This window comes from Paramisgurnus dabryanus, chromosome 5, assembly GCF_030506205.2.
Source record: "Paramisgurnus dabryanus chromosome 5, PD_genome_1.1, whole genome shotgun sequence".
NCBI lineage: Eukaryota > Metazoa > Chordata > Actinopteri > Cypriniformes > Cobitidae > Paramisgurnus > Paramisgurnus dabryanus.
This window is the reverse complement of record NC_133341.1, coordinates 20,174,089-20,201,340: the sequence shown is the minus strand read 5'-3', so window position 1 is coordinate 20,201,340 and position 27,252 is coordinate 20,174,089. Positions and strand designations below refer to the sequence as shown.

Below are 27,252 nucleotides of genomic sequence, written 5' to 3'. Positions count from 1 at the left end.
CAGCGTGCACGTCCCTGATTTCTGAGTATTTTGATCTGAGTCTGTCAGTGTTTCTGCATTTTATATGCTGTTTTAAATTGTCCTCTTTTGTCTTGCCGCAGGCTAAAATGTTGTGTGAGCATACACAAGCTATTCATATAACTCTTGACAATATCTTAAAGGACAGCACTGACCTGTGCCGATCTGCACAGCAGTACCAGGAGCAAAAACAGGTAAGGTCTGTCTTAAAATATATGTTAAGGTGGAGTATATATTTTTATATCCACATCCCAGACGAAGTGCAAAGTATCTAAAGAAAAGAGTAGTTCATCATCTTATTCATGTTAAATGTTGGAAAATACATGTTATTAGTGTTTAATAAAGTCTGTGGTTGCCAGTAATGGCTGTCTCTGTGGAATTGTAAAGATGTACAACTGATTTTATCTGAAGTCGGATCATGCAAATGCAGTCCAGGCTAGTTATTCGATAAAAAGGCGGGTTGAATAGAATTAAAAGGAAAAAGAGAGATCTGCTTTAAAAAGAAGTCCCTCCCAATGGTTTAATTATTCTAATTATCCTCTCATATAAACTCTCTATGGCCTTGAGTTTAAAATAGAACGATCCAAAAGATTCCAATTATTATCATTTTCACAAAATTCACAAAGGAGAGTGAGATGAAAACACTGGAGGATGTCATAAATATTTAGAGATTCAATCACATATTTAAATGCAATTGTTTAATAATAATTGGATTGTTTTCACGGACAGTTGTTTACTAGTAAACCAATATATTCCAGGTATGTTTTCTTTGTGGGTTGAACTGCTATAGTAATGTTAGTTAACAGTGTCAGCAGTTTTACTGTATATGAAAAGCTCAAATGTAAAACCCTCTAAGTGCGTAAGTGAGCGTTTGTATCAGGCTCTTATGTTTATATTCAGTCACTTCACTTTAATGGCAATGAAAAGTCAGTAATTGAAATAAAAAATATTCTTTGCCCTTAGAGGACTTTGCTGAGAAATAGTTGTGGCGTTGAACAGATTCTACCGGCAAAGCTGAATGGCTTGAGGCCGGGATTAAGCGGATTTAAAGGGAAACTATTTGATGAATGTATAATTCATGATGAGAGCCTTTGGTCAATATCATTATCTCATTTTTGACGGAGGTGGCGTTTGCGGCTTTTGCCTTTGAGCTCCTCATTAGTCTTTCGTTTCTTTCATTGCACATGTTGACTGAGTGGTAGGCAACTGATAATAACAAATTCAAATCAGAGGAATTAAAGGTTTTATTAAAAATAAGATTTAATTCTCAGATAATTAATTGTTGATAATTGTCTTATAGGACATCCCTAAAGACCTTTGGATCCAGTTGATTCAGCAACGCCTATCAAAAAGCGATTGTCTTAGACAGGTAAGGTTTTCTTTTATTTACCTTTAAAAACAATTAACCGTAAAATGTTTCAACAAGCTTTACATTTCATCTGGTTTGAAAATCAGAAACGTTCAAAATTCAAATGCAACCAGCACATTTTTACAGCATACATTTTTCTTTGAACAAGCATGATGCCCAGATAATGTATTGTTTGTTTGTTTGTGTTGTTTTATCAACGCACTATGATAAGTAATTAGGCGCCTGTTTCTCTACCTCCCTTGAGGAACGCTGGGAAGGGTCTGAGGGAATGTAGAGACTTCTTCTGACTGCCGGTGAGAGTTCTTTGAGAAAAGCTTTCATCAGCAGACCCCTCACCGGCTGCTGGATACGTGTGATCTCGGTACTTATGCCACTTAAGAGCTTCGCTACTGAGGTGTCCATTCACGTAGCATCTCAGATCTCACACCCTTTTTAAATCCACCTTTCATCTCCCCATCAAATCACACAATCAATCCCGATCCCCCTGTTCGTGCCTTTCTCTGAAGTGTCAGTGTCTCCCGTGCAACCGCGCAGAGAAATATGTAAATCATTCAACTCCGGACGGCGTCTCCTTTAATTCCCCCCTAAACTCTGCAATTGGGTTTACTTAGGCAAGGATCCCATTGCTAAACTTTTTTCATTTGGCATCCTTTAACTTTCACCTTTTAATCTCAGTAGTTTGTGATTAGCGACTCCTTTTAATCTAGTAATGGATGTTTATCCCTTCAGGCAATCTGTCCGTTAGTATTTATCAGGTTATTTAATTTTCCTTCTTAACTGATCTGCATATGAGCAGAGGATTGAGGTTCCTCAGTAGATTTAGATACTTCTGCTTTGTGCGTGCTTAAATGGGCCAGAGAAGGGAATGATTGACACGTCACATTAACACCAGAGCTTAGACAGCTAAGCTTAATTGCCCCGGCGCTGATGCCTGAGCGCGAGCTCACGTCTACCTGTTTTTCCAAATTAAGCAACGTTGAATGTTAATCATGCCTAATCTAGGTCATCTAGTTCATCTCTGCCTGTCACAGCTTCTCAAGCTGTCTTAATTCTTGTTTCTTTCGCTCTCCCTTACTCTCATGAGGCAGCTGTTTGTAAAACTTTCGACTCAGAAAATGAAGGCAGGGAGCAGAGGCAATGAATAGTGATTTAGAGTAAAATATCAATTTAATGAGTGCCTTTCAGTCCTGAAAAAACAGGCCCTAAAGTACAAGGTAAAAAATGAGAGAAAGATCACGGGGCACGTGTCTTAGTCATCCAGATCCCTAATGAGCCTTCCAAATAAAGTTATGCGGTTTGAATTTGCATAGTGTCTGTAATTCTATTTTCGGGGAGAGCGGATGCATCTGAAGAAGAGTTTGCAAATGAAATGATATTGAAAGTTTTTGAGTGTAGTTAGTTTTACAAAAATGTTGTTTTAGGATGAAGTACCAGAAATAATTTTATTTAGAAATTTTCAGTTTTCCTGAAATTTTAAGCGGTTACTTACAGTTACACTTAATATTATTAATTGTAGTTAAACAGAATGAATTTTGATCTGTAAAGCAAAAATCAAATTTCAAAAAGTACACCTTTGTACCTAAAGGGTGCATCTTAGTACCTTTTTCCCCAGCGGGATACAGGATGAGACAATACCGACTGTATCATTATTGTCTGACATGACCCTCCTTCTTTGCAACAGAAGCTCTTCCAGAAATGTACACTAAGATCAAACGTAAGCTTTCCAACCAATTTAATTGTAATGTGCAGGTGTATATTTTTAAACAGGGAGGATAACCTGTTTAAAAAACCTGTTTGAATTTTATTTTCATCATGCATGTTTTAATAAAGGAGATTGTGACATTTTACATGAGGCTTTGACTTGCATGTATACTTTTTCCGCTTCGTAGAAAAAACTGAGTTATTTATCGTGGTCATGTATCCCAAAATTACCGAGATATGGATTTCGGTCAATGGCGCCCGGTCCTACCTCAAAGGTAAATATTGGTACAAAATGTGTACCTAAATGGTACATTTTTAAAGGTCCCGTCCCAGTGACATTTTTTTCTAAGAATGTACAGTATATCCTGTACATATTGCTTAATAAATATTAAATAAATATAATTTTCTATTATATTAAAAAAACGCTATATTCTATAAAAATTAGCTAACGTAATCAAACAATGAGCAATACTTATACAGCATGTATTACTCTTAGCTCATATGAATTTCAGCATTTACTAATACATTTTTGAAATCGAACATATTTAACATTAGTTAATGCATAATAAACTAACACGATAAATGCTGAAAATATGGTTTTCATTGTTAGTTCATGTTAGCTAATACATTTACTAATGTTTACAAATACAACCTTATTGTAAAGTGTTACCAGAATAATAAAATGGGAAATAAAGCAACAATAAATTAAAGCAAAAATTCAATTAGTGGGCATCTAATTGAGATCTAAAAATAAACTTCAAATGGAGTGTTTTGCAACCATATTGTGGATGTATTGTGTGGGGGAGTAGTCTGTGGAGGTCTGCATGTCGGGGACTGATGCTTCTGTGCCTCTGCCCTGCCTGCTGTTGGGCTGGTTTGTGACATCTGCTTTATGCATGTCCCTCCTGTGATAGCTGGCCTCATTGCAGATGTTCCAGTCCTGGGGTCTCTGTTGGAGCCCACTGTTACAGCCCCATAGCCCCTTTTGATGTCGGGATGAAACAGAATGGAGCAGGTCGCAGTGGGGCTCTGTTTTCGAGTGTATGCGTGTGGTTGAGGAGAGCTGTGGAAAAAGCAAGGAAAGGGTCTGAGGATTTGAAACTTGCGGTATTGAGGGAGGTTCGGACTTTACCCAGGTCTCCCTATATTGATGTAAAACCTGATTTTTATTTTGTGTACGATCTTCTTTTCAAAAATGTCTTCCCCATTAAATAATTACAAAGTATTAAACCACACTGTTCCCTGAACTTACCTGTAATAAGACACCGAAGATCTCCAAGAATACTCCTGAGCTTTGAAAGAGCAGCCTGTGAGCAATGAAATTTTCCTACGGGTAGACCTGAAACAAAATGAGGCTAAACGGATAGTGATCGAGCATGTAATGCCCCTTGTAACCCTTGTATTTCAGTATGCTCATCGACTCGCTGTGTGTATTTACGCCTGTTAGTTTCCATAGGCTTGAGGCCCTGCATACAGACTTGTGAATCAGGCCCGGCTCACAGGCTTCCCAGCCACAGAGGCAATCAAATGCTTAATGGGAAAGTAAGTGGGAGGAAACTCGCGCGCTGAGATCAGGTGAAGCAAAGGATAGGTTTGCCGTTAAAGATCAAAGCCTGAAAAAACAAAGGCTGATATCAAACAGCCACTAGAAACTCGGCAGCAAAAACCCACAGCTCCTCTGATAATACTTGGATCTATAAATGTTTGTTGCATATATTTATTTATTTTAAGATTATTCGCTGCAGTAATAAGTTGGCCCCTAACAAGCACTTTTGGGAGACGGCTTCTTTGACTGTTCTTTATTTTACCGCACCATTGCACGGCAAGCCTTGGGATTTAGGAGACTATTAGAGAGGGAATTTTTTTATGGATTTGTAGCTAATGAATGATATGCATGCGGTTCCCTTTCTTCTTATGTTATTTTTATTGCTAAGTGAGAAGCGTCGAGGAGCTGGAGAATTAGGCACATTTTCAAGGTTTTTATGGATTTAACCCTCCATTTGCTTCCCTGCATGAGACCCCATATGGGCCAGTTTTACTTCTTATTCATACAACAATTTATACATTCATTATTTAGACTTGTACAGGGCAGCAATTTATATGAATTATTCATATAGAATTATTCATTCAAAGCCTATTACTGTTTTTTAAAGTATTTTTCCAGGCAGGAGATTGTTTTGCTTATATGAAAACAACTTTACACAACAATTTAACCACAGCAGCCTGCCGTGGGGAAAGCAACGGCAAGTGCGCTCATAGAAATGTAAACAGGCGAACTGTGCGTAAGTGTTTATTTAGGGGGGGAAATGCAAGGTATATTGCCAGCAGAGTTGGACTTTATTGTTTAAAGTATATTGTTTGTTCATACCTTCTCAAGGGACATTTGTGAGTGTGTGTATAGACATAATAACATGCATTGTATTTACAGGGCTGGCTTCTGGAAGCCATTCCCGGTACACAAGAAGAAGCACTATGTCTACAAGAAGCAGGCATCATACCGGACCATGTCGGTTAGTGGCATCTGGCATGTTGTCCAAACACTTTGCTTTTCCCAACTGAAAAACAAGAGCGTTGATATCAGGACTCGATAATGAGACTGGCCAAATATCCCTCTCTGACTTGCTGTCTCTTTCCAGAGTATGTGTCAAACTCTACAGCCTCTGTTAACTTTTCCCTTACAGTGATGCTGAAAGCTCCTGATGTCGTCCTGATTGAAAGGAGCTCCGGCAAGAGAATAGACCCTGTCACTGGAGGTAATGTTTGTATGATCATTACACTTTTCTTAGTTCACAGAGTGGGACTGTGAGACAGGCAGGCAACATACACCCTTGTTAAAATGCATTTCATTATCCGTGGACCCTGACAGCGCTCAACCTGTTTGCTGAATCCCAATTGGGTCCCTTGTCCTTAGGGTTTTGAAAAGCTCAGCTGTAATGAACAAAAGCCTGGTGCTCCCTATAGATTTATGATGGTGTGGATGCACTGTTTTCGCATAATTGCCATTTGCTTGTTTATTTATGATCTCTGGTAATGATTAATGTTTGCTGTATTCACTGTCATAATAAATGTTATAAAGAATGTTTATAATACACTTCATGCAGAAGTTACACTTTAGCTCATATTACATTAGAGCAGTGGTTCTCAAACTTTTTAGTGTGCCCTTCTCCCTCTTGTGTAGGGTGCATCCCTTCATGCCCCCTCCAAAACAAATTCATGACATAAAACAATGTCAAACTTAGAATTTTAATTAAACAATATATAATAAATGATACAATGTAGTGCTGATATTTAGTAGCCTAATTTGTCTGAGGTTTAATTACACAGAATTTAGAATGTAGGATAAATTAATGTATTTTATAAAACTGGGCTCCCTGGTACCATCTTGTGCCCGCCAAGTTTTACGACCACTGCATTAGAACAAGGGTCTACGCATTCACTTGCAATGCATAGTTCATGGGTTTAATTCCCAGGGAACAAACAAACAAAAATACACAAACTTATAAAATATTCTGGATGCACTGTGTAAATTTTGCATAGATTTACATGCATTGTTTCACTGAATTAACTAAGGGATTTTTGCGCCGATACCGATATTTAATTACTTGATGACATCTACTGATAGACACCTATAGTTTTGCTATTTACTTCTCGTTTATGCGGTGAAGTCCTAAAAGTGCAGGGCATACATACTTCAAAATTCAATTCTCATTTTCATCCAATTCAGAAAAATCACACAGCATGAGTTCTGATGTGTCCGTCCTTTTTGATTACCAGGGTAATCTGCCCTCATCATCTGTTTTAAAGAGTATGTATTTTACGATTCATGGTTTTACATTTCCTTTGGTGTGTAAGGGTGTATTAGTACGTTAAAGATACGCAAAAGTTTCAAATCCCAAAGTAAACGATGACGCGAGTTGGTGTTTCCAATGTAAATCTCTTTTTTTACTACAACAAACACACAGATTAAAAAATGAGAACTATATTGTATGGCGGAAGAGCACTTAGTTTGAAGCACTTCAACCTCGGGTGCAGTAATATTGACTGAAGTTTGTGTAAGAGAGGGATTAGTCAGGACGGATGATGTTACTGTGCGCCAAGGTCTAAGTGCTGCAAACTAACGCCGGTTTCACACCGCATGCGTGAGCAGCGCGTAAGCGGCGCATGTTTTTTTCGGCGCCCATGTTAAAAAGTTAAAGCATGTACACCGTACGCGTGAGCAGCGCGTGCTCGCGTGGCAGGAGCATTGCTGAAGCAGCAGTGCTGCTATCGTTTCGGCGTCGGCTCTATTTTTGCTGCGCTGCTCACGCTCAATTAAAGTGACAGTGCATTGTTTATGGTTTAAATGGTCGTGGATTGACGCGAAAAAGTGTAATTTTACAATAAAATCACGAATGTGACACCAAGTGTGTTTGAAACAGTCATGACTTTGAGCAATTTAAAAGAAAGCAATGAAATATTAACACACTGTTGCCAGAAGACTGCGTTCATTCACTTTCTGCCCAGGAAATGAGTCCTCATCTATCTTAAAGGGAAATTCCGCCTTGAAATGATCCTAGGGTTAATAACAAACGTGTACCGAGTTCGACCGTTCACTGGAGTTTGTTTTCATGTTAGTCTAACGTGACCAGTGTTATTGCTAAACGCAAATTAGCATGTTATGGTAGCCTTCGGGGCATCAGTGCATTAAAAACGAAATCGCTATGTCTATACTACTAATAATGCTCAAAATAACCCCACACTTACACTGTAGCACAATGAGGGTCTCTATATGTAAACCGAAGCATTGAGAACTTTGCAAGTGTACAGGCAGTTTCTTAAAAATAAACACTTACCGTTCACGTCTGGATCACATATCCATGCGGGCGCCATCTTGGGAAAACTAAACTCTCGCGTGAAACGTTGTTGCCCGTTGTTGTGGAACAGGTGTTGTGCTTTCACGCGAGAGTTTAGTTTTCCCAAGATGGCGCCCGCATGGATATGTGATCCAGACGTGAACGGTAAGTGTTTATTTTTAATAAACTGCCTGTACACTTGCAAAGTTCTCAATGCTTCGGTTTACATATAGAGACCCTCATTGTGCTACAGTGTAAGTGTGGGGTTATTTTGAGCATTATTAGTAGTATAGACATAGCGATTTCGTTTTTAATGCACTGATGCCCCGAAGGCTACCATAACATGCTAATTTGCGTTTAGCAATAACACTGGTCACGTTAGACTAACATGAAAACAAACTCCAGTGAACGGTCGAACTCGGTACACGTTTGTTATTAACCCTAGGATCATTTCAAGGCGGAATTTCGCTTTAATAGTCTTCAAAGAAATAGATTAATCTATAAATTAAAATCTTATGCTTAAACTGTTGAAGGGAAACACGATCGACTGCTTCATGCTGTCAATCACTAAGTGAATTCTTTATTTTATCGTAAAACTTCAGAGAAACAGATTTTATAATGTGCCATGGGCTTTTTATGTCTATAATTGTGTTTTGTGTCTATATCTGTCATTCCACGGACCAGAACAGCAAGAAAACAATGTGGATTAAACAAATCACAGTTATATAAATTACACTGACCTTCAAAAAGCGTCTTGAAGAGGTTTTGCTCATAAACGCATGTAAAATAATGTAATGTGAAATAGATTCATCTATAAATTAAAATCTTATGCTTAAACTGTTGAAGGGAAACACGATCGACTGCTATATGCTGTCAATCACTGAGTGAATTCTTTATTTTATCGTAAAACTTCAGAGAAACAGATTTTATAATGTGCCATGGGCTTTTTATGTCTATAATTGTGTTTTGTGTCTATATCTGTCATTACATGAACCAGAACAGCACGAAAACAATGTGGATTAAACAAATCACAGTTATATAAATTACACTGACCTTCAAAAAGCGTCTTGAAGAGGTTTTGCTCATAAACGCATGTAAAATAATGTAATGTGAACTTGAGATTTTTATACTGTTATTTAAACTGCACAGCATGCGCTGCAAACGCAGCCGGTGTGAAAGCACAATGGCCACGCGCAGCAAACGCTCTCCTCACGCGCTGCTCACGCTACGCATACGCACTACTCACGCATGCGGTGTGAAACCGGCGTAATGCTGCGTTTACACCAGATGCGTTTAGAGGCGGCAAGCGTGAGTGATTTCAATGTTAAGTCAATGTGAAGACGCATTGACGCCGTCTGGAGGACCCGTGGCGCGAATGTGGCGTGTTGCGCAGCGCGGAAGTCGCGAATGGCATGAATTGAGCACCGTGCCCGGTACGCGCGCATTGAGCACCGTGCGTGGTACGCATGAATGGCGCGAATTGAGCACCGTGTGTGGTACGCGCGAATTACGCGAATTGAGCGTCGTGCGTAGTACACACGAATGGTGCTTTTTGTGCATTTTGTATTTCACACGAATTTGCATCTGACGCCCGATTTGGAAAATTTTAACTTTGCCGGATTTTTGCGTCACGTTAACCAATCAGGAGCTGGTTGCTGCTGTGGCGGCAGCCCCTCCCGGAGTCACTCATTCAGAATGAATGCTTGATATTGTCCGTGAGCAGTCACCCGGAGCTAAACGACACAAGTTCTTATTTCTATAGAGACAGGAATAAAAAGGACCTTTCTTGGAAGAAATGCTTTTTTCCGCACGTTTACTTTGCTCTTGACGCACGAATGCATTCAAACTGTTCAAGCGGCAAACTAGGCGCGGTAGACACGATTTTGACGCCTGAAACGCGGTTGATGTGAATGCAGCATATGTGTTCTTCCAAAATACAATATAGTTCTCATTTTTTAACTGCTTAAAAATCGCCACATTTTATTTTGTGCCACCATACCTACTTGTGTAACTACTCGTGTAACAGTCTTTAAATTGGTAAAACATGGATGTGTTTGGTGGCTTCTAAATTCATCCCAGTTTGAATCCTAAGGAATGAATGGGGCTAGGCTAAATGCTAACACATTCACGACACGTTGTACAAAGCTTAAGTGCAGCATTGAATAAAGATAGGTAGGTATTAATTAGTCTAAGTTAAGATAAGAACATAGTAAAATATAAAAAACGGTTGTGTTTTCCTTTTAAACAATCGGCCGATTGTTTTTATCTGCTGATATCGATTATGGCTGATATATCAGTGCATCCTTACTAAACATACATTGGTGTACAATACTATGTTTTTTTCAATCTTTCAGATGTGTATCACGTGACCTTTATATGGCCTGAAAGTGAAGAGATTGCACAGCGTTTAGAAACACCCAAGACAGTAATGCCAGTTGACGTGATAGCCAAGAAGATACAAAAGTACCATACAGAAGCCCATGCTTTGATTCACACCTACCAGAACTGCTTGAAGAGCATCAATGCCGACCAGCCCCACGTTGATGTTTTTGCACAAGGTAACCTTCTCCACCTTTGTTCACTACACATTAAGCGTTTACAAATATGCTTGTCAGCCAACCATCATGATTTTCCATTGGGAGCTAATTTAATTGAATAGAATTATGCACAAAACAGGCCACATCTCTGATGAACGTGTCACAGTGGTACAGGTTAGGCTTATTTAGGTCAGTTAGGACCGTCCCAAACGTTTCCACTAACATCACCTACTTATTTCTTCACCTCTTTGACAATTGTGGTGGAGCAGGATCTACCGCTCCCTATTGTCTGGGGGTCAGCAGTGCAGTAGCTGAATTCACAGGCAGTGATTGACCTGCTTGTCAGGCACTCTGCCAGTTGAGGAGGTTGCCTCAGGCAGCTCTGCAGGCACAGACTATCCCACGAGAACCCGGGAAGGGATGAGCGGTCTTCACCAATTACATTAAAGCAATCTGAATACAGCCTGTCTAGATATTATACCACTCAACTTGACAAAATAATTTTGTCACTTTGCTTCCTTTAGTTTTGAGAGAAGGATAGTTGAGTGGTGAATATTTTCATCACTTTGAGCGTAGCATTAGTCAGGTTAGTAGTATTTTGTGAAACACGTATTGCAGTTTTTATTGGAATAAAAGTGTATTTTTTCATAGGATTGAGTATGCTGACCAGTCATTCTGTATCAGTGTAATAAAACCCAGCCTCCATCTATCATTTGTGCCAGCTCAAGATACATCAACATGAATAGCAAATCTAATTTCGGAAACAAGTTTCTTCCCCTTCAAAATGATATCTCTCAACAGTTATTTCCTCTCCCATAGCACCAAAGATTTTCTCTCACATAAACATTTGGCTTATCTGGGGAGAAATGAAGCCTCATTTAGGCTTCATGGCACATTAGTATTAAAGTCAAAATGCTCTGTTGAGTACCTATTAAGAAAGCGACTCTGTACCCTAATGGCTTGTGCTGCAGGCTCGATTTGTGCATTTGTAAATTGTAGATTTAGCAAAGAGTGCCATTATGCCGTAATCTTTACTTAACTGCACCTGATTTTCTTGATAAATCTAAACGAAGGGCATTAAATAAATATTTGAGATAAACTCTGCTATAAAACATTCATAAGCTCAGACCGAGGCACTAACAGCAATGAGGCTGTCATCTTAAATTTTGATTAGCGCTAATTCAGCATGCAGTTTGATTGTAACATTGCTAGTTTCCCCCTGACTTAGCCTTTTAGCGCATTAACATGTTTTGCATATTAAGCATTTATCCTGTTGTTGTAGAACAATTAGTGCCATAAAAGGCTGGATGAGAGGGACTCATTAGTTATGATTAGGCTGTTGTTCATCATTACCCATTAGAACGGAGGGCCGATGCTGGTTCGAGGCGAACAGCATTGTTTTGAGTGAAACCCAACTGCAAACAGATGGCCTCGTTGTGGATGTCACCCTACAAGCAAATGCCCCCGTGGACATGAAAGGAAGACTAATGATTAATTAATCAAGTGACTTTATATTCAGTTTAGTGACAATCTCTGTTTATGATCTGAGCGAATGGGCTTTAAGAGGCTGTCACCAGCCACACAAATGTGCTCTATTATCTTACTCCATTAAACATTCAAGAGAGAGTATATCTGCGTCCTTATTGTGTCGTGAGGTATTTGTACAGTACCGAACCATCACCAGAGGGTTAGAAAACACTTTAGCTAAAACTAGTGACTGTATATTGTCACTCATAAATACATTAATAAATGAATAACATCTAACATTACCTGCATATTTTGATACAGCTAAACTGATACGTCATTTTAATTCAATTTTAATATTTGACTTGTTTACATATTATATACTGTAAAGATAGATGCTTTCAATTATTGCTATATGGTTGTTTTATCTACTCTACAGCGCTGAACTACGTTCTTTCTCGACGTCACTCTGCCTCACCCTTCACTCCCAGAATCCTTCTCTTTGGACCCCCGGGTTCAGGGAAAAGTCTTCAAGCTAAACTTCTTGCACAGAAATACAGTATTGTCAGCAGTAAGGCTTTTTTCCATTTTAACTGATGTTAAAGGTCCCGTTCTTTCTGTGTTTTTGAAGCTTTGATTGTGTTTTCAGTGTGCAATATAACATGTGTTCATGTTTCACATATAAAAAACACGGTATTTTTCACATAATTTACTTATCTGTATACCGCTGTTTCACTGTCCTAAAAACCGGCTGATGTCTTCCTTGTTCTATGAAGCCCCTCCTTCAGAAATACGTAACAAGGTCTGATTGTGTAGTTTGTTTAGTGTGTTGTGAATCGACAGCAGCTTAGCTTAGCAGAGCCGTTTAAGCTAAAGCTGGCGACTGACATATTCCTGTGGGCGGAGTTTAGTCAAAAGACGTTCTATTGATGTCATTAAAGCAGGAAGTAGAGGGCTGTAGTTCGAACCGGCCGTTCGCTGTAGGCTTTGAAAGGCGAATTCTGTTTAAGAAAATATATTGCCTGGTATTGAACTTTGAGTTTTATCATTTTACAGGTATTATTTATGCTATTATAGCAACATTACACACTAACTAGAGTTTAAAAAATGGGACCAGAAAGAACTTAACCTTTAATTCTTATTATTTATCAAATTTAATAAATCAATAAACGTGCCATACAGATAAAGTCCACTTTTCTATGTATGACTTTTAAAGGCATACTTTAACTAAAAACCAAATAGTTTGTCATTATTTATCATGTTGTTTGAACCTCCAATGTTTTTGTTTGTTCTTCAGAGCCCAAATGCAGATTTTTTAATTGTTGTTTTGGGTTTTCGGGTTACTTTTGGAGTGGATGGTGACTACCTTCACTCCTGTTGCCACCATCCACTCCCGTAGTAACCAGAAATCCCTTCAAAAGGGCCTAAAAATGTTAAATAACTCCTCTCAAATTGTGTAATTTTTTTACTTTCTCGTTGTGGATATCGCTGTTGGTCCAGTTGTTACACATTATTTAAAATCCCAATCAAAACTTTCAATTTTTTAATGTAATATAGCTGTGTTTATTATAAACAATTTATTCGCGCAAGTCATCTTTTTTTTATGAAAGTGCCCTAATTAACTTCAATCGAAATCTGAAAATTTACTTTTAGTCTTTTGTGGCCATCATTCTCAGATGACTTCAGGTAAACCTCATTCACACAGCACTTTAGTCAAGAAAATTTCTATTAAATTGGCAAAGAGGCTTCTGTGTGATGCAAACGCTTTCCGTAAATGTTCAGGGGTTGTTCCCGCAAAAGCGGACCTAGTAACATTGCTGTAACACACGGAAAGCATTCTGTGTGAACAAGACACAGAAACAATGCTGTAAGGGGCGTGCCTTAGTAAGCACACGTGTGTCATCACAATCAGAAGTTATGGTTCAGCTCTTTCACACAAGGATTAAAATACAGATCATCATTCACAACGAGAAATGTCGGCAAACTGGACTAAAGCAGAAATCAGGGAGCTCGTCACTATCCGCGCTGAAGATCATTCTCCAGCATTACAGAACAGCACATCACGCGCTCCTTATGATATTGTCATAAACTACAATGCACAGATAATTAGCAAACTTCACACACTTTGGAAAAAATGCGCCAAGTGTCTTTACGGAATCTTTACGGTATCACTCACAGATTCCGGAAAATCTTTGGCAGTGTAAATGAACCAAAAATCAAATCATCCCAGACAAATCACGGATGCATTTTCTGTGTATTTTCTGTAATCTCTGTGTGAAAGGGCTTTAGACGGCTTGGGTGGGAGCATCTGTTAACTCCGCCCCCTCCAACTGTCATGCTGCTGCTAGTTCTACTTTCCTCACACGATATTAAGGCCTGGTCCACACGGACGCGGATATTTTTTCATAACCGTGACTTTTTTGAAGCGGTTTGACCGTTCGTCCACAGGAAAGTGCAGTATCAGGGCACTGAAATCGAACATTTTGGAAAACCCCTGCCAGGGTCAAGATTTTAAGAAACGCCGGTTGAAGTGTTGTCGTGTAGACAATAAAACCGGAGTTTTTGCCTTACGAGGTCAGAGTGTGCACCATTATACGCTGTGTTTGACGTGAGACCGGAACCGGTAATAACTTTTTGTCAGGGTTGTGATTGGCCAAGGTGGCTTTTAGATTTGGGTTATAGACGGTTTCATCGGACGCACGTGATACACGTCTGGATCCGAACCTTACTTCCGGTTTCGTTTTTTTAATGCTCTGACTAGTTGCTAAACTGATCTCTAAAACAAATGCCTCGACGAAAATAACAAATGTTTTGGTTTCCTATGTAATCTATGTGTTGTTTTTTTGCTTGTTACATAAATAAACTACGTTTAAAGAACTTTGTTGTTATTTATTCTCAGCGGAGTTTACCGGAAGTTGCGTGCGGACCGCGACAGCGCTTGTTTATGTTGTTACTGCTGAAACGGTCTATATCAGCACCTGCTGATGTGGCATGCTCTTGACAGCGCTTGATAGCGTATTTTTGCTTTTCATGTGGACAGAGATTTAAACCGAGCATGTGTAGACAGGTTTTTTTTGGAGGAAAAACTCTGGTTATAAAAATACCCGTGTCCGTGTGGACTAGGCCTAAGTTTCACTCAGAATTTACGTCACGAAAAGTCGATCACGACTTCAGGTTCACATGGACTTTCAAAGTAAACATACTAAAACTGTCAGGGATGTGGCGGATGAACCCAAAAAAAGCAAAACACTTTCGCGCACATCCGGACAGACCTTCGCTTGATGGCCCCTGACCATAAATATCTCTCTTTTTGCACAAACGGAGAAAGACGACGCAAAAGCAAAACTTTTTCAAATGGTAATCCTCTTTGATAAGGTAATGTTGCGTGAATATCTAATACTGTATGAATCCTGGTTCTGTTGTTGGTCTGTTGCTGCTGTTTGCACGTTCGAATTAAATTAAATGTTTGTATTGTTTTTACCAGGTCACAGACAACCGTCAACTGTATTTTTAATCAATGAAAATTTTATATTAAAATCTTATACGTTAACAGTTAATGTTCGGTTAATAAGCTGCGGTTGTCAGTCGGGAAAATTAACTGATATGAACATCCCTAGCTACAACACTGGACTAGCTACTCAAAGGCAGAATGACAAAAGACTTCTCACAGGTACAAAGCTAAACGAACAAGCACAGAACAACAAATACATGGGCTGTTTCTCAATGTCAAGGATACTTCCTTGGCAGGACTGGTCTTTCCAAGTCACTTCCTTCAGAGGCTAGACGAGGCTTCTCTTTAGAATTTGGAGAACACGTAAATGGAACAGGCTAGCAAGTGCACATCATTACGTCAGCAAAAAGGTGTGCTTTCGACGCTGTGCGCATAGGATTGTGGGAGATTTGAGAGCGCAAAGGACACACATATGCATTCTTTCCTGTATATGGGATATTTTTCGAAACAAAGGACTCAGTCCTTGGTTGCAATTCCGAGGATCCTCGACATTGGAACAGTCCTTCGACGGATATCGATGACGTACAGGTAGCATCCCCTAAATTCTGGCTTCCAAGGATCCTTCCTTGACATTGAGAAACAGCCATGGACTTTAAATAGGGAGAAACTAATGAGGGGAGCAGGTGACAATGATTAAACCATAAAGACGAGGTAAAAGTGACGAGACAAGGAAAACACGACGAGACAAGAAAAACATGTGGTCTGACTTCAAAACAGCTTGACCACGTGTTCCCACACAAAACAATGAACCAGATATTAATACAAGACAAGACTCTGGCAGGATCCTGACAAAAACTGCCAAAACAACAATTTAGAGAGGTCAAAACTTTAATTAAATGATGAATTATATTTTAGTTTGTTTTTCACTAAACCTTTTAGTATACCTTCAAGACACATTAAACATATACCGTAAAACTTCAAATAATAGCAGAGTCCCAAATAGACGCCTGTCTCTTTTAGACGCCTGGTGTGACGACAGGTTTGGGTAAATAAACGCCTGTCTCAAATAAAGGCCTGGTCTGTTTTTTAGTTTCGGGTTGTATTTAATCTTCTAAAACAGTTCTATGGTGCAGATTGAACACGCTAAAGTTTTTTTTGCTTACCGGTAAATGTCACGTGACAGACGCAGTCGTTCCGTTACTCATCACTATGACAACACAACAAGCTTCGTTGCCAGGATTGAGGTGAGGATGACAGTTGCGAAGTGGCAATTATTACTGTAATACTGTGTTTTGAGGCCGCTGATAATAGCCGGGCTTTCAGTCTTTTGTCATGCATGCACTCCCGCCACACATTGTATTTCTCGCGCGGAGACACTATTTATCATATTTAATATTCTGCAGCGCCCAAATGTATCTGGCCGCACTGCTCTCTCTCTCTCTATCAAGCCCGTCTTCCCTAGAGTTCTAGTCGAGCGAGCCAATACAAAAAAAAGAAAGAGGCTACACAATAGCCAATCAGAAAATAGCATTGTTGTATCTGGGTAAGATTTCACGCAACAACCAATAAAAAAACATATCCTTGTTTGCTTTATTTATACTGCCAATAATTTAAGACTTTGTTATTTAATTTAATTGTTGTTATTACACGAACTAATTTGTTAAACACATTCAAATTAAAAATAAAACGTAATATGTGGTAACCTCCTGCTGTTATGCTGGAACAATAAAATTAAAAGCCTGTCTCTTATAGACGCCTGTCTCTTTTAGACGCCTGGTCTGATGATAGGTTTGGGAAAATAAAAGCCCGGGCTATTATTTGAAGTTTTACGGTATGGTACGAGTTGTTTTAACACATTTGGGTCCATTTGAAGCTTAAAGATGTGGTCACTATTCACTCCCATAGTAACTAGAAAACCCAAAACAATAATTTTTTAAAAAATCTACATTTGTGTTCTTAGAAACAAAGAAAGAGATTGGGGATTGAACGAGTGTGAGTAAATTATGACAAAACTTTTGTTTTTGGGTGAACTATCCCTTTAACTACATTCTTTTACATCTTCGAAGTTTGCACACTTAATGTTACGCTATACAATGTATTTTTGAATTGTTTATTTTAAATGTAAAAATGTACTTTATTCTGCTCTGTCCCATCTGTCTCTCTGTCACTGTAGTTTGTTGCGATGAGCTTCTAAAGGCTGTGTCAGCTGATGAGAACCATATGGGGGAGCTCATTAAACCCTACCTGGAGTCAGAACAGCAAGGTATGCCTCCTCACATCCCCCACACCTACTGCCAAATGGGTCAATCACACAAAACAATTTGTGAGCTGCGTACAAAGTTCTGTTTACTGCTTTTGACATAATTGGACCCCCTATAGCCAGCACGATGCGGTCAGTAAACACACTGAGCTATATTCAGATAAATATCGGCTTCCGGTTTATTGCAATCAAAATGTTTATCATACAATTTATTCAGTTCTGTACAGGTGTCTGGATTCTATTACTTTCTCAGCGAATCTAAACGAAATCATAACATTTGCTATCCTCTTCCCCTGACACTTTTGAATCCTACTTTTATGGTCGGAAATGTTTAGTTCTTGTTGTCCTGATTTCATGACCTTTATCTTTTCAACACCTTTCTGTTCTGAATCCCTCAGAGACTGGGAATAAATATATATAGAGAAATATCGTCCCGCCCCTCAGAGAATGCATTCAGCCTTTGAGACTACCAATCACTGCCTTTATCACCGCTCCAGCCTGGGCCATTCGCCTTGAGCAAGTTTTCATTAATTTAATAAAGGCCCTCAAGGGATGCAATCTGTAGAACACAAGCAAGTATGTGTGTGTTAAATTGCATGTGTAATAGTTTTTTGACACTTTTTGGTTAAGACAGCAGAGAGAAGGTGGGAAATGATGAGGAGAAGGGGGGAAATGCAAACTTGCTTTGCCTATATGAGCACCACAACTCAACATGCAGAACATATGCTTTTTGCCTGCCCATGGCCAATATTAAGTCAATTAGATCTTTTTTTTTGCTCTGTAGTATTGCGACCTACTTGAAAATGGCAATGATGAGAATTGTGCTTGAATGAGCTGAATTTAGGCCTGTTCATGACCAATACATAACTACTAAACGTTCCACATTAACCTGTCAGAATTGAATGTGAAAGCATTATTTTATTAGCTGTACCAGCGTCGGGTACAAGCAACATATGTTTATGAATTCATATTGCATTTCTGTTGAAGAAGCAATGTTTGCATAAGAAATGCAGTGTAAATGTTTTGTTAGCTCGTAATCCTTTGCCTTGTTGAACAGGGCTGTTGTACCCAGGGAGAGTGATTTCTGTGCCCCTCTTTCCTCGCACCCCTCCTTACCTCTCCCCCCCTCTATCTTAGTGACAGTGAGCGTTTGAGGCAGAGAGCTTGCCTAAATAATTTACAAGTTGATTAATGGCCTCACAGGGGTATAATTAGGCGATGCAGAGATGGTGGCGAGTGTAACCAGTACAGCGCTTTGGGGATTTCGAAGCCGGATTATTAAGCAAACCAGAAAATACTAGAAGTGAAGGAGGAGAGGAAGGAAAAGAACAGAAACCCTCTCCAGGCTGCCTGATGTTTGAAGCAGGGAAGCAGAGATAGGCAAGAGGCTGCGAGCGTTTGATGTGGAAATTGGACAGTTTGAAACCGTCGATTTTAATTTTTCACCAGCTGCGGCGACCCCCACGGGTGCCAGCTTGCTCTCCTTAAAGAATGCGTTTCTACTTTTTATTCACATCGTTATTTGTTTGTCCTTTGCCGCTCTTATTCGTTTTCTTTCCGCATTACGAGCACCACCCTCCTCTAACGCATTTAAAGAGGTGCCATCATCGCCTTAAACAATTCACTCATGTTGCCTGTCAGACGGCTGTCGAAGGCTTTGTACTCTGAGAGGGACCCGTGAAATATCTTCAAAAGACAAAATGTACATACATGAATTTAAATCACACCCTGGCTGCTAATAATTTATCACCTCACATCTGAGTTAACCGCCTTGATTTGAAACAAACAAAAGTCACATCCAAGATAATAACGGTTGATGGGATCACCGATATCATGCAGGAAGGTTGTTTTTATGTTCTCCTCAAACCATCATCTTTGATGTCGTTTTTTATGATGGTAAACTCGTTGGTCTTACCTGATTTAAGATTTTTTATATAATTAAAGTGTTATTTATTTATTTATTTGGAAGAATTATTTGAATGCCTATTTAAACCTGTAGGATCACATCTGACTCTATTACCGTAATGCGTTATATTTCGTAAAGTTATCATATTGTTTTTCTTTCCATAAAGTCTCTTTCTTTCTTTCTATGTAAACAAATGAAAGAGATTTTACTCAAGTCCGTTAGATGTGTAACACTGTGATCTGACGCCCTACAGGGAGGAACTTATGCAGTATTTCAAACAAAATGCTAAGCAGGTGTGTTTGTGTGCAACTCATGGTGTCACTGCGTGCATCCCCACAGAAAACCATGTTTACGGCATATAGGATGAGTATCATTCAAAGGACACCACGAGCTTAATCTCAAGAGCCTCAAACACATTTGAGATTTTCAGAGTTTGCCTTAATGAGATTTTTTTCCTCTACTCTTCTTTTCATTGTCGTGCTTCAATCATATAATTAGGAAAGTCCTTTGAAAATAGTGTGTGCTTTCATTCCAACAGTGCCCTCCACTATAGTGCTGCAGATTCTTACAGAGAGACTGAGCAGGATGGACTGTACCACCCGAGGCTGGGTGCTCCATGGTTTTCCTCGAGATGTAGACCAGGTGGAGAAACTCCAGGACTCCAACTTTATACCAAACAGGTGAACCCACACAGAATCTGCAAGTTATTAGTGTCAACCTATGCATCGTCCATCCCTAGTTTCTGTTCATTGACAGGACAAACATTGTTGGACTGTCACAGTGTCACATGTAGAGATGTACAGCTAACAGAAGCAGAGCAGGAAAACAGCACTGAACACATATATGATCTTGTACTGTGTCAGTCTCTCAGGTTATTATTTGTGATTTGCTTCTCCTCGGTTATGCTAAACACTCAGTGTAACCGTACGGCTCGGATTGCCCACTCGGATTACCCTTAACTCAACTATCCAAGAGGATCTGATAGCATTGAGATTATACAACCCATCCATCCTCTCCGTCTGTGTACGTCCATCTTATCAGAGAGCTCACATTGAGGTTAGGCCATCAGTAAAAATAACCTTGCCCCAATTCTGTCTCCTTTGACACGGAAACAGGAGAGTCACCCCAGATCTGTGCTATGTTTGAGATTTAAATGAGGAAAACTGGAACATTACCGCTATCATCTGCTTGATCACCTGAGTTCCCCCGGGCCACATTTCAACTCACTCTGATCAGCTTTACACATTTTATATGCTCTCTGGTATTACAATTTGATCACAGATGTCAACAAGCTGCCTTGGTGTCGGTTTCTCTCTCCGCTTCTGCATAGCAAGACCTTATTTCCTCCATTAACAGCCCCTGTTGTTCGGGCTAATGGCAGGAGACCTCATTTACATAGCATTAGCTTAATTGATTCGAAGGGCCGCGGTTAGCCTGGCCCCGAAACAATGAGGAGATAATGTTTCCAGTGGACCGATGACGGCCCAGTGGCGGCGCTGTACCTGACAGTTTTATTAATTAACAGCTCTCTGGTTACCAAGGTTTTAGTGAGGATAAATAAGTCAACCCCGGCTGGATCAGTGCCAGGGCATGAGCATTTAATAGGTGTCACTGGCAGGAGGGAGAGGGGATGAGATCTGCAGTGTTGGCATACAGAACTTGCCGGATCCTTTTACCCATTTCCTGAAAGAGCTTCATTAACAGAGTTCATTTGAGTCAGTGCCTGCTTTAAGTGCCAAAACAATGTTGCTCTGGTGGCAGGAGAGTTTTGAGCTTGTGTTGACATACTTAGGATCTGTTACTTTGTACTCTAGTAAAGTGCATTAAAACCTCGTTTTTAATCATGTATTAAATTTTTAATCACGCTTTAAAGGAACACCCCAACTTTTTGGGACTTTAGCTTCTTCACCGTATCCCCCAGAGTTAGATAAGTCCATGCAAACCTTTTTTCATTTCCGTGCATGCCGTAACTCTGTCTGACGCACCCACCGCTAGCCTAGCTTAGCACAAAGACTGGAAGTAAATGGCTCCAGCTAGCACACAGTTCCCAATAAGTGACAAAATAACGCCACATTTTTCTATTAAAATGTTGTGATTTGTTAGGGTGACCATACGTGCCATTCTTACTGGGGACGTCCTGTCCAGGGCGCGTCCGGGAAGAATGGCATGTATGGTCACCCTATGATTTGTATAGTCACAACGTGTACAAATAACAAGGGCATATGAGACACAGCCGTCTTTTAACTGTATACATACTGGAAACTATATTCTCAGAAGGTGAGGCACTGCTACTTGGGTGGAGTGATTTGCTCGCAGCACCTGAGAAGCCTGTGGTGAGGAGCAGAGAGTTTGCACAAGTGTTGCGCTCATCAGTCCGCCCAAGTAGCAGTGCTTCGCCTTCTGAGAATATAGTTCCCAGTTTGTATACTGTTAAAAGATGGCTGTGTCTCATATGACCTTGTTATCTGTACACACTGTCCCTATTCAAATCACAACATATAAATAGGAAAATGTTGGCGTTATTTTGTCACACTTGGGAGCAGTATGCTAGCTGAAGCCATTTGCTTTCCAGTCTTTGTGCTAAGCTAGGCTAGTGGTGGGGGCGTCAGACAGAATTAGGGGACACACGGAGATGAATGGGTATGTATGGACTAGGGCTGGAACGACGCTTCGACCTAGCCGATTACGTCGATTACGTAATTTTGTAGATTTGCTGGAAATGCGTTGATGCATCACAGTGTTTGTTTAATTGAATTTTAATTGAAATAATGCTTAAATCAAATGTTGGCATAAATGGCAGATGTCACATTTATTATTTGTTGGTGAATTATATATATAAAAAATCATTAGACTATTCGACTAATCGAAAAAATAATCGATAGATTAATCGGTTGAAAAAATAGTGGATATTTGCAGCTCTAGTATGGACCTACAACACATTAGTGTTGATTCTGGGACAACACACTAAATGCGTTGTCTCAGAATCCACCCATCTCTGTGTTATTATTGAAACAACACATTTTGTGTTACTTTTAACACAACTTTTGTTATATTTGAACACAAAATCAACACAAAATGATACATAATGTGTTAAAATTACACATAATGTGTTAAAAGCTTAACGCACAAAGATGTGTAAATCCTTTTTAAGAGTGTATATCTAACTCTGGGGGATACGGTGAATAAGTCTCAAAAAGTTGCCGTGTTCCTTTAAGCATCTAATAGTGTAAAATAGGCATTTAGTAAAAACATAGGACTTCATCTTACTTAATCTAATTCTGCATTTGAGATGCAGGTTATTTTTTTACGTCATACTGTATTAAACTTGCTAAAGATTTTGAAGCTGCAAGTTGAGGATGAAGCAGCTGCCCGTTCCAGTTGGTGCCACTCTGTCTTTTGTTATGCAAAGGAAGTTATCTGATCCATGAAAGAGGAAGAAAAGGAAAAAGGAGGCTCACTGATGAACGTCCCTCATCAGATAATTGCGGATACCTTTGCTCTGGTTTCTCTCTGATCCTCTTTCAGATGTTGATCAGCATGATGTTGGAGAGAAACTTACTACACTATGTTTTAGTAGTGCAACAGTAAACTTTCATTTAGGAAATTTTGCTAATAAATAGTGTTGCTGCATGACAATACTTTAGAATGAGAGTGTGCAGCCTTACGAGAAACCAAAGAAAGTCATATGTCTTTAAATGAATTCAGGCAGATCCATTTAGCATTTCATTTCAACTGGTTTAATGTATCCACCGATTCATTCAATTCTTAAGTTAATACTTAATAGGATTCTGAAAAGTTCTTGCACTCCCTCTCATTTTTTACTCTTGAATTAGTTATTATGCCGGTGTATCGCTATTTCTCCTATTCACTTTCAAGTTTGTAGGGCTGTGAAAAACAGGAATCTATTTCTCTGTCACAACCTCCATTTGCCCATTAAAAGCGGAGCTTAAATGTAGGTGAACTAGTACTTCAAATGCATTGAGTATGGTGAGCAGGAATCTAAAAGAATAATCGATTGTCATGTTTGAACCACAAGAGCAATGTTATGTTTGGTATTAAATGAATAGGTTGCAGAACATACCTGAAGACCTCTAAAGACCCATGTCGAAAACCCTTTTACATCATTCTTTGACTGAATGGCAGGTGTTTGTTACTTCTTCAGTTTCACTGGTCTCACTCCCACCCCTCCTGCCAGTCTTTAACTACTCTCCAGTTTGGCTAGTCATCAGCGTCTTACAGCCTTGACACGCTCGCAAACAATCAGAGTCTTTGGAAGCTCTGAAATATTCATGGCTACCTGTGACAGGTAGATAAAGAAGAGCAATTAGCCATGTAATTTAAGAGTTTGGCCCAATTGTCTCTTCCGTGCCCTGGTCTCTCTCTCTATCTTTCTCTCTCCGTCTCTTCCATCCCTACCTACTCTATTAGTTAAATGTATTTCATGTGTCCGCTCTCTATCAAATCAAGCAACACTTCCTCAGATTGGCTTATTAATTATACAGCAAGGGCAGCATTACAATTTAATCAGTGGTAAACATTGCCGTGGCCACCTGTAAAGAATCTTTCCCTCATTAATTTCTTAACTTGGAGAGATAGAAAGGAAGCTGTTGGGAACGACAGCGCCGGGAGAGATCGAGTGGACCGAGACCTTCTTGGATCACTGTAGTTGAGCGAGTAAACTAAAGAACAAAAGGGTCAAAGGTCACCATATACTAGCGGAAAAATAGACGCACGCGCACAAATGACAGGATATACGTAAGCAATGCCACTGGTGTTCCTGGTGCGGTTTGGGATCATTCGTAGCAGCTGAGGGCTGTCGGGCTCTTGTTATCTGCCTTGGTTTAGTCACTCATTTGTTAGAGGATCTCAGGCTGTCATGTTAGAAATATCTAATGTAAATCAATTCATCTTGTACAGCTCCCCCACACAAAAAGTGTGAAGGGGGTAAGAAGAAAGACAACACAGCACTCCCCCATCCTCTCGCCTCAGACACGACGCACCATCTTTTTGCTCCTCCACATTTATAAATATTTCATGAGGAAGCATAAATATTAATTCTAATAGCTTTGCAGAGTAGTTATTATTTCTTTTTTAAGAGAAATATTCATTAAAAATTGAGAGAAGCTTTTTTCTGGAGTAATTAAGCCTATGGTTAAACGCACACGCGCGCACATATTATCATGCCTCTTAAACACATCAAGTATTTTGCGCTTTTTAGTCCAGGGTATTACTCAGTTAAAGCACCATGTCTCCTTTGTCCATTTCAGAGGGCCCAGTGGTTCACAGTGGTACCGAGAGCCAGGAACACAAAGGCATTTAAATATTTTATCAAAAGCCCCAACTCAGATCTCTCTCTCTCTCCCATTTTTTCCTTCCATCTCTCACTCCTTTGTGCAGCAGAAGGCCTCATGCTGTACAATATCTGATCTCCTCTCTCCACGGTCGAACTAATCCAGAATTGCAATCTCAGTCCACGTAAACGTTTGGAGCCTTTTGAGAACCTTTTTAGATGGCTAAGAACTGAATGATGTTGTGAGGTTGTACATGAAATCACTTGGGACGAGCAGGAATTTAAACCCCTACCTGACCACACCATTAAACCCACTTTGCGTCTAGGCAATGTCAAAATGGACAATAGGAAAGGCCCCTGGGTAGAAACCCCAGCATTCCTGTGTTTGAAGTCCTTTCTTGGCCCAAGGGACTATCCCTGTTTTCCATTATTTTTCTTCATCATTTATTTATTTCTAATACCACCGCATTATGTTTATTCCTCTCTGAATGCTAGACGGAGTCTGGGTATAATGGAATAATGGGTTGATATGGTTTTCGCATGACCTCCTTTGATTTTTCACAGGCAGTGTTACAGTAAGAGGGATTTAAATCATTCAACTTTTATTGGTCTTTTTTTAGACAATAGTGCAGTAGTCTGCAGTAGTTTGTTTATTCTTAATGCCAACATTGCATTCGTGCAAGAACTGGTTAATCCATACACGAGTTAATCCATACACAAAATAATGCAATTTACGGCCTTGGCATGTTGTTTTATTGGATATTACTTGGATAATAACAGGTATCATGACAGACATCTGCCTCTTTCGCTCTAGGGTGTTCTTCCTGGAGGTGACTGATGACATTGCAGTAGAGAGAGTAACACTTAGAGGTGTGGATCCTGTGACTGGAGAATGGTGAGAATAAAGCTCAAGCCCAATTTGCGCTTTCAGGATCCCAGGATGTCTTTCGACGTAGGGGTGTGCTCCGGCATCCTGGCCAAATTTGCCCATTGGCCTACTAATCATCCCCTCATACACTAATTGGCTATATCACTCTGTCTCCTCTCCACTAATAAGCTGGTGTGTGGTGGGCGTTCTGCCGCAATATGGCTGCCGTCGCATCATCCAGGTGGATGCAGCACATTAGTGGTGGTTGAAAAGAACCCCCCTTTCATATGCAAAGCGCTTGGAGTGCTGCAAAAAATCACTATATAAATGTAATTAATTATTATTATTAATTATTTATAATTCTGTGTCGATCGTACAGCATAGTCTGGGCATTGACGCGAACCCTCTTAAAAAATGTAATAATGTGTTATATACCCACTTCCCATGATAAAAACAATGATGGATCAAGTTGAGGAGTGATATGTAACACCTCAGTCGCCGTCTATTTACCTCCATCACTGTTGATGCTTCTTTAACAATGTAAACAACAATCTGCTTCTTTTTGGCTTTTTTCTTGATACTGTAACATGCCTACTTGCGATCTAGATGTGTTTGAGTTTGAGTTTGTTTATTCAGGACAATGTGCAGTTACATTAAAAAGATGGCTGCACCAGATTTAGCATAAAGCTACTTTCCATCTGTAGTCCTACACAGTTAAAATTACATCACACAATTAAAAATACCTAACAAAACACTAAGTATAGAAAATATTCATATAACAAGAACAATCAATACAATAAAATGCTGTTGACCACAAGCATCCAATACATAAATATAAAAAGTACAGTAATTTAAGTACAATAATTTAAAATACTAATTAGTGAGAGCAGGACTGGTGCTCTAAAAGCCAGTCCTTAACTGCCCTTGAAAAACTATAAAAATCTGCATTGTTTTTTATAGTGTCCGGAAGACCATTCCATTCCTTAGCGGCTTTATACGAAAAGGCTGATTGAGAGAAAACCGACTTTTCGGTGTAATTGCACACCGACACAAACAATGACGCAGAAGTATAAATTAATACTGATGCGTAGCCTACGCCGTGCAGGCTATAATGTAGGTCTTACGCAAAACTATAAATCACACTTAACAAGGCACTTTTTTAACGGTGTTCAGCTATTAAAGCAAAAAATGTTCTTACACCAAATATAATTTGGCTAAAAAAACAATAACACTTGCGAAAAATAATAAGTCAGTCAATACTCAACCTCATGTCATTCTAAAACTATTTCGTTATGTCCTTTTCGTTGAACACAAAAATATATATTTTTTGCAACTTAAAGCGCATTTAGTCTATCAAATTTGTTTGTGTGTGTTCACTGGGGATTGAACCCATGACATTTGCATTTCTAACATAATGCTTTACCAATTAAGCTACAGGAACACATACACCGTAATTAATTTGAGAGTTAGCGAAGGTAAAGCTTAGCAGTCAATTATGCATTTTGTTCTTCTCATAAAGCTATAAGTGAAGGTTGTAATCATATGAATCATTTAGA

General features: G+C 39.4%; 1 protein-coding gene across 3 annotated transcripts in view; it reads left to right on the top strand.

Moving 5' to 3' along the window:
* Positions 1–27,252, top strand: part of ak8 (adenylate kinase 8) — a 30,915-nt gene that overhangs the window by 2,717 nt on the left and 946 nt on the right. For all 3 annotated transcript variants that reach the window (XM_065250228.2, XM_065250227.2, XM_065250226.2), the window contains exons 5-13: positions 102–212; positions 1,319–1,387; positions 5,517–5,598; positions 5,770–5,841; positions 10,275–10,478; positions 12,361–12,492; positions 17,546–17,635; positions 20,077–20,218; positions 25,643–25,723. In XM_065250228.2, coding sequence (XP_065106300.1) covers positions 102–212; positions 1,319–1,387; positions 5,517–5,598; positions 5,770–5,841; positions 10,275–10,478; positions 12,361–12,492; positions 17,546–17,635; positions 20,077–20,218; positions 25,643–25,723 — 983 coding nt within the window. The remainder of the gene's footprint in view (positions 1–101; positions 213–1,318; positions 1,388–5,516; positions 5,599–5,769; positions 5,842–10,274; positions 10,479–12,360; positions 12,493–17,545; positions 17,636–20,076; positions 20,219–25,642; positions 25,724–27,252) is intronic.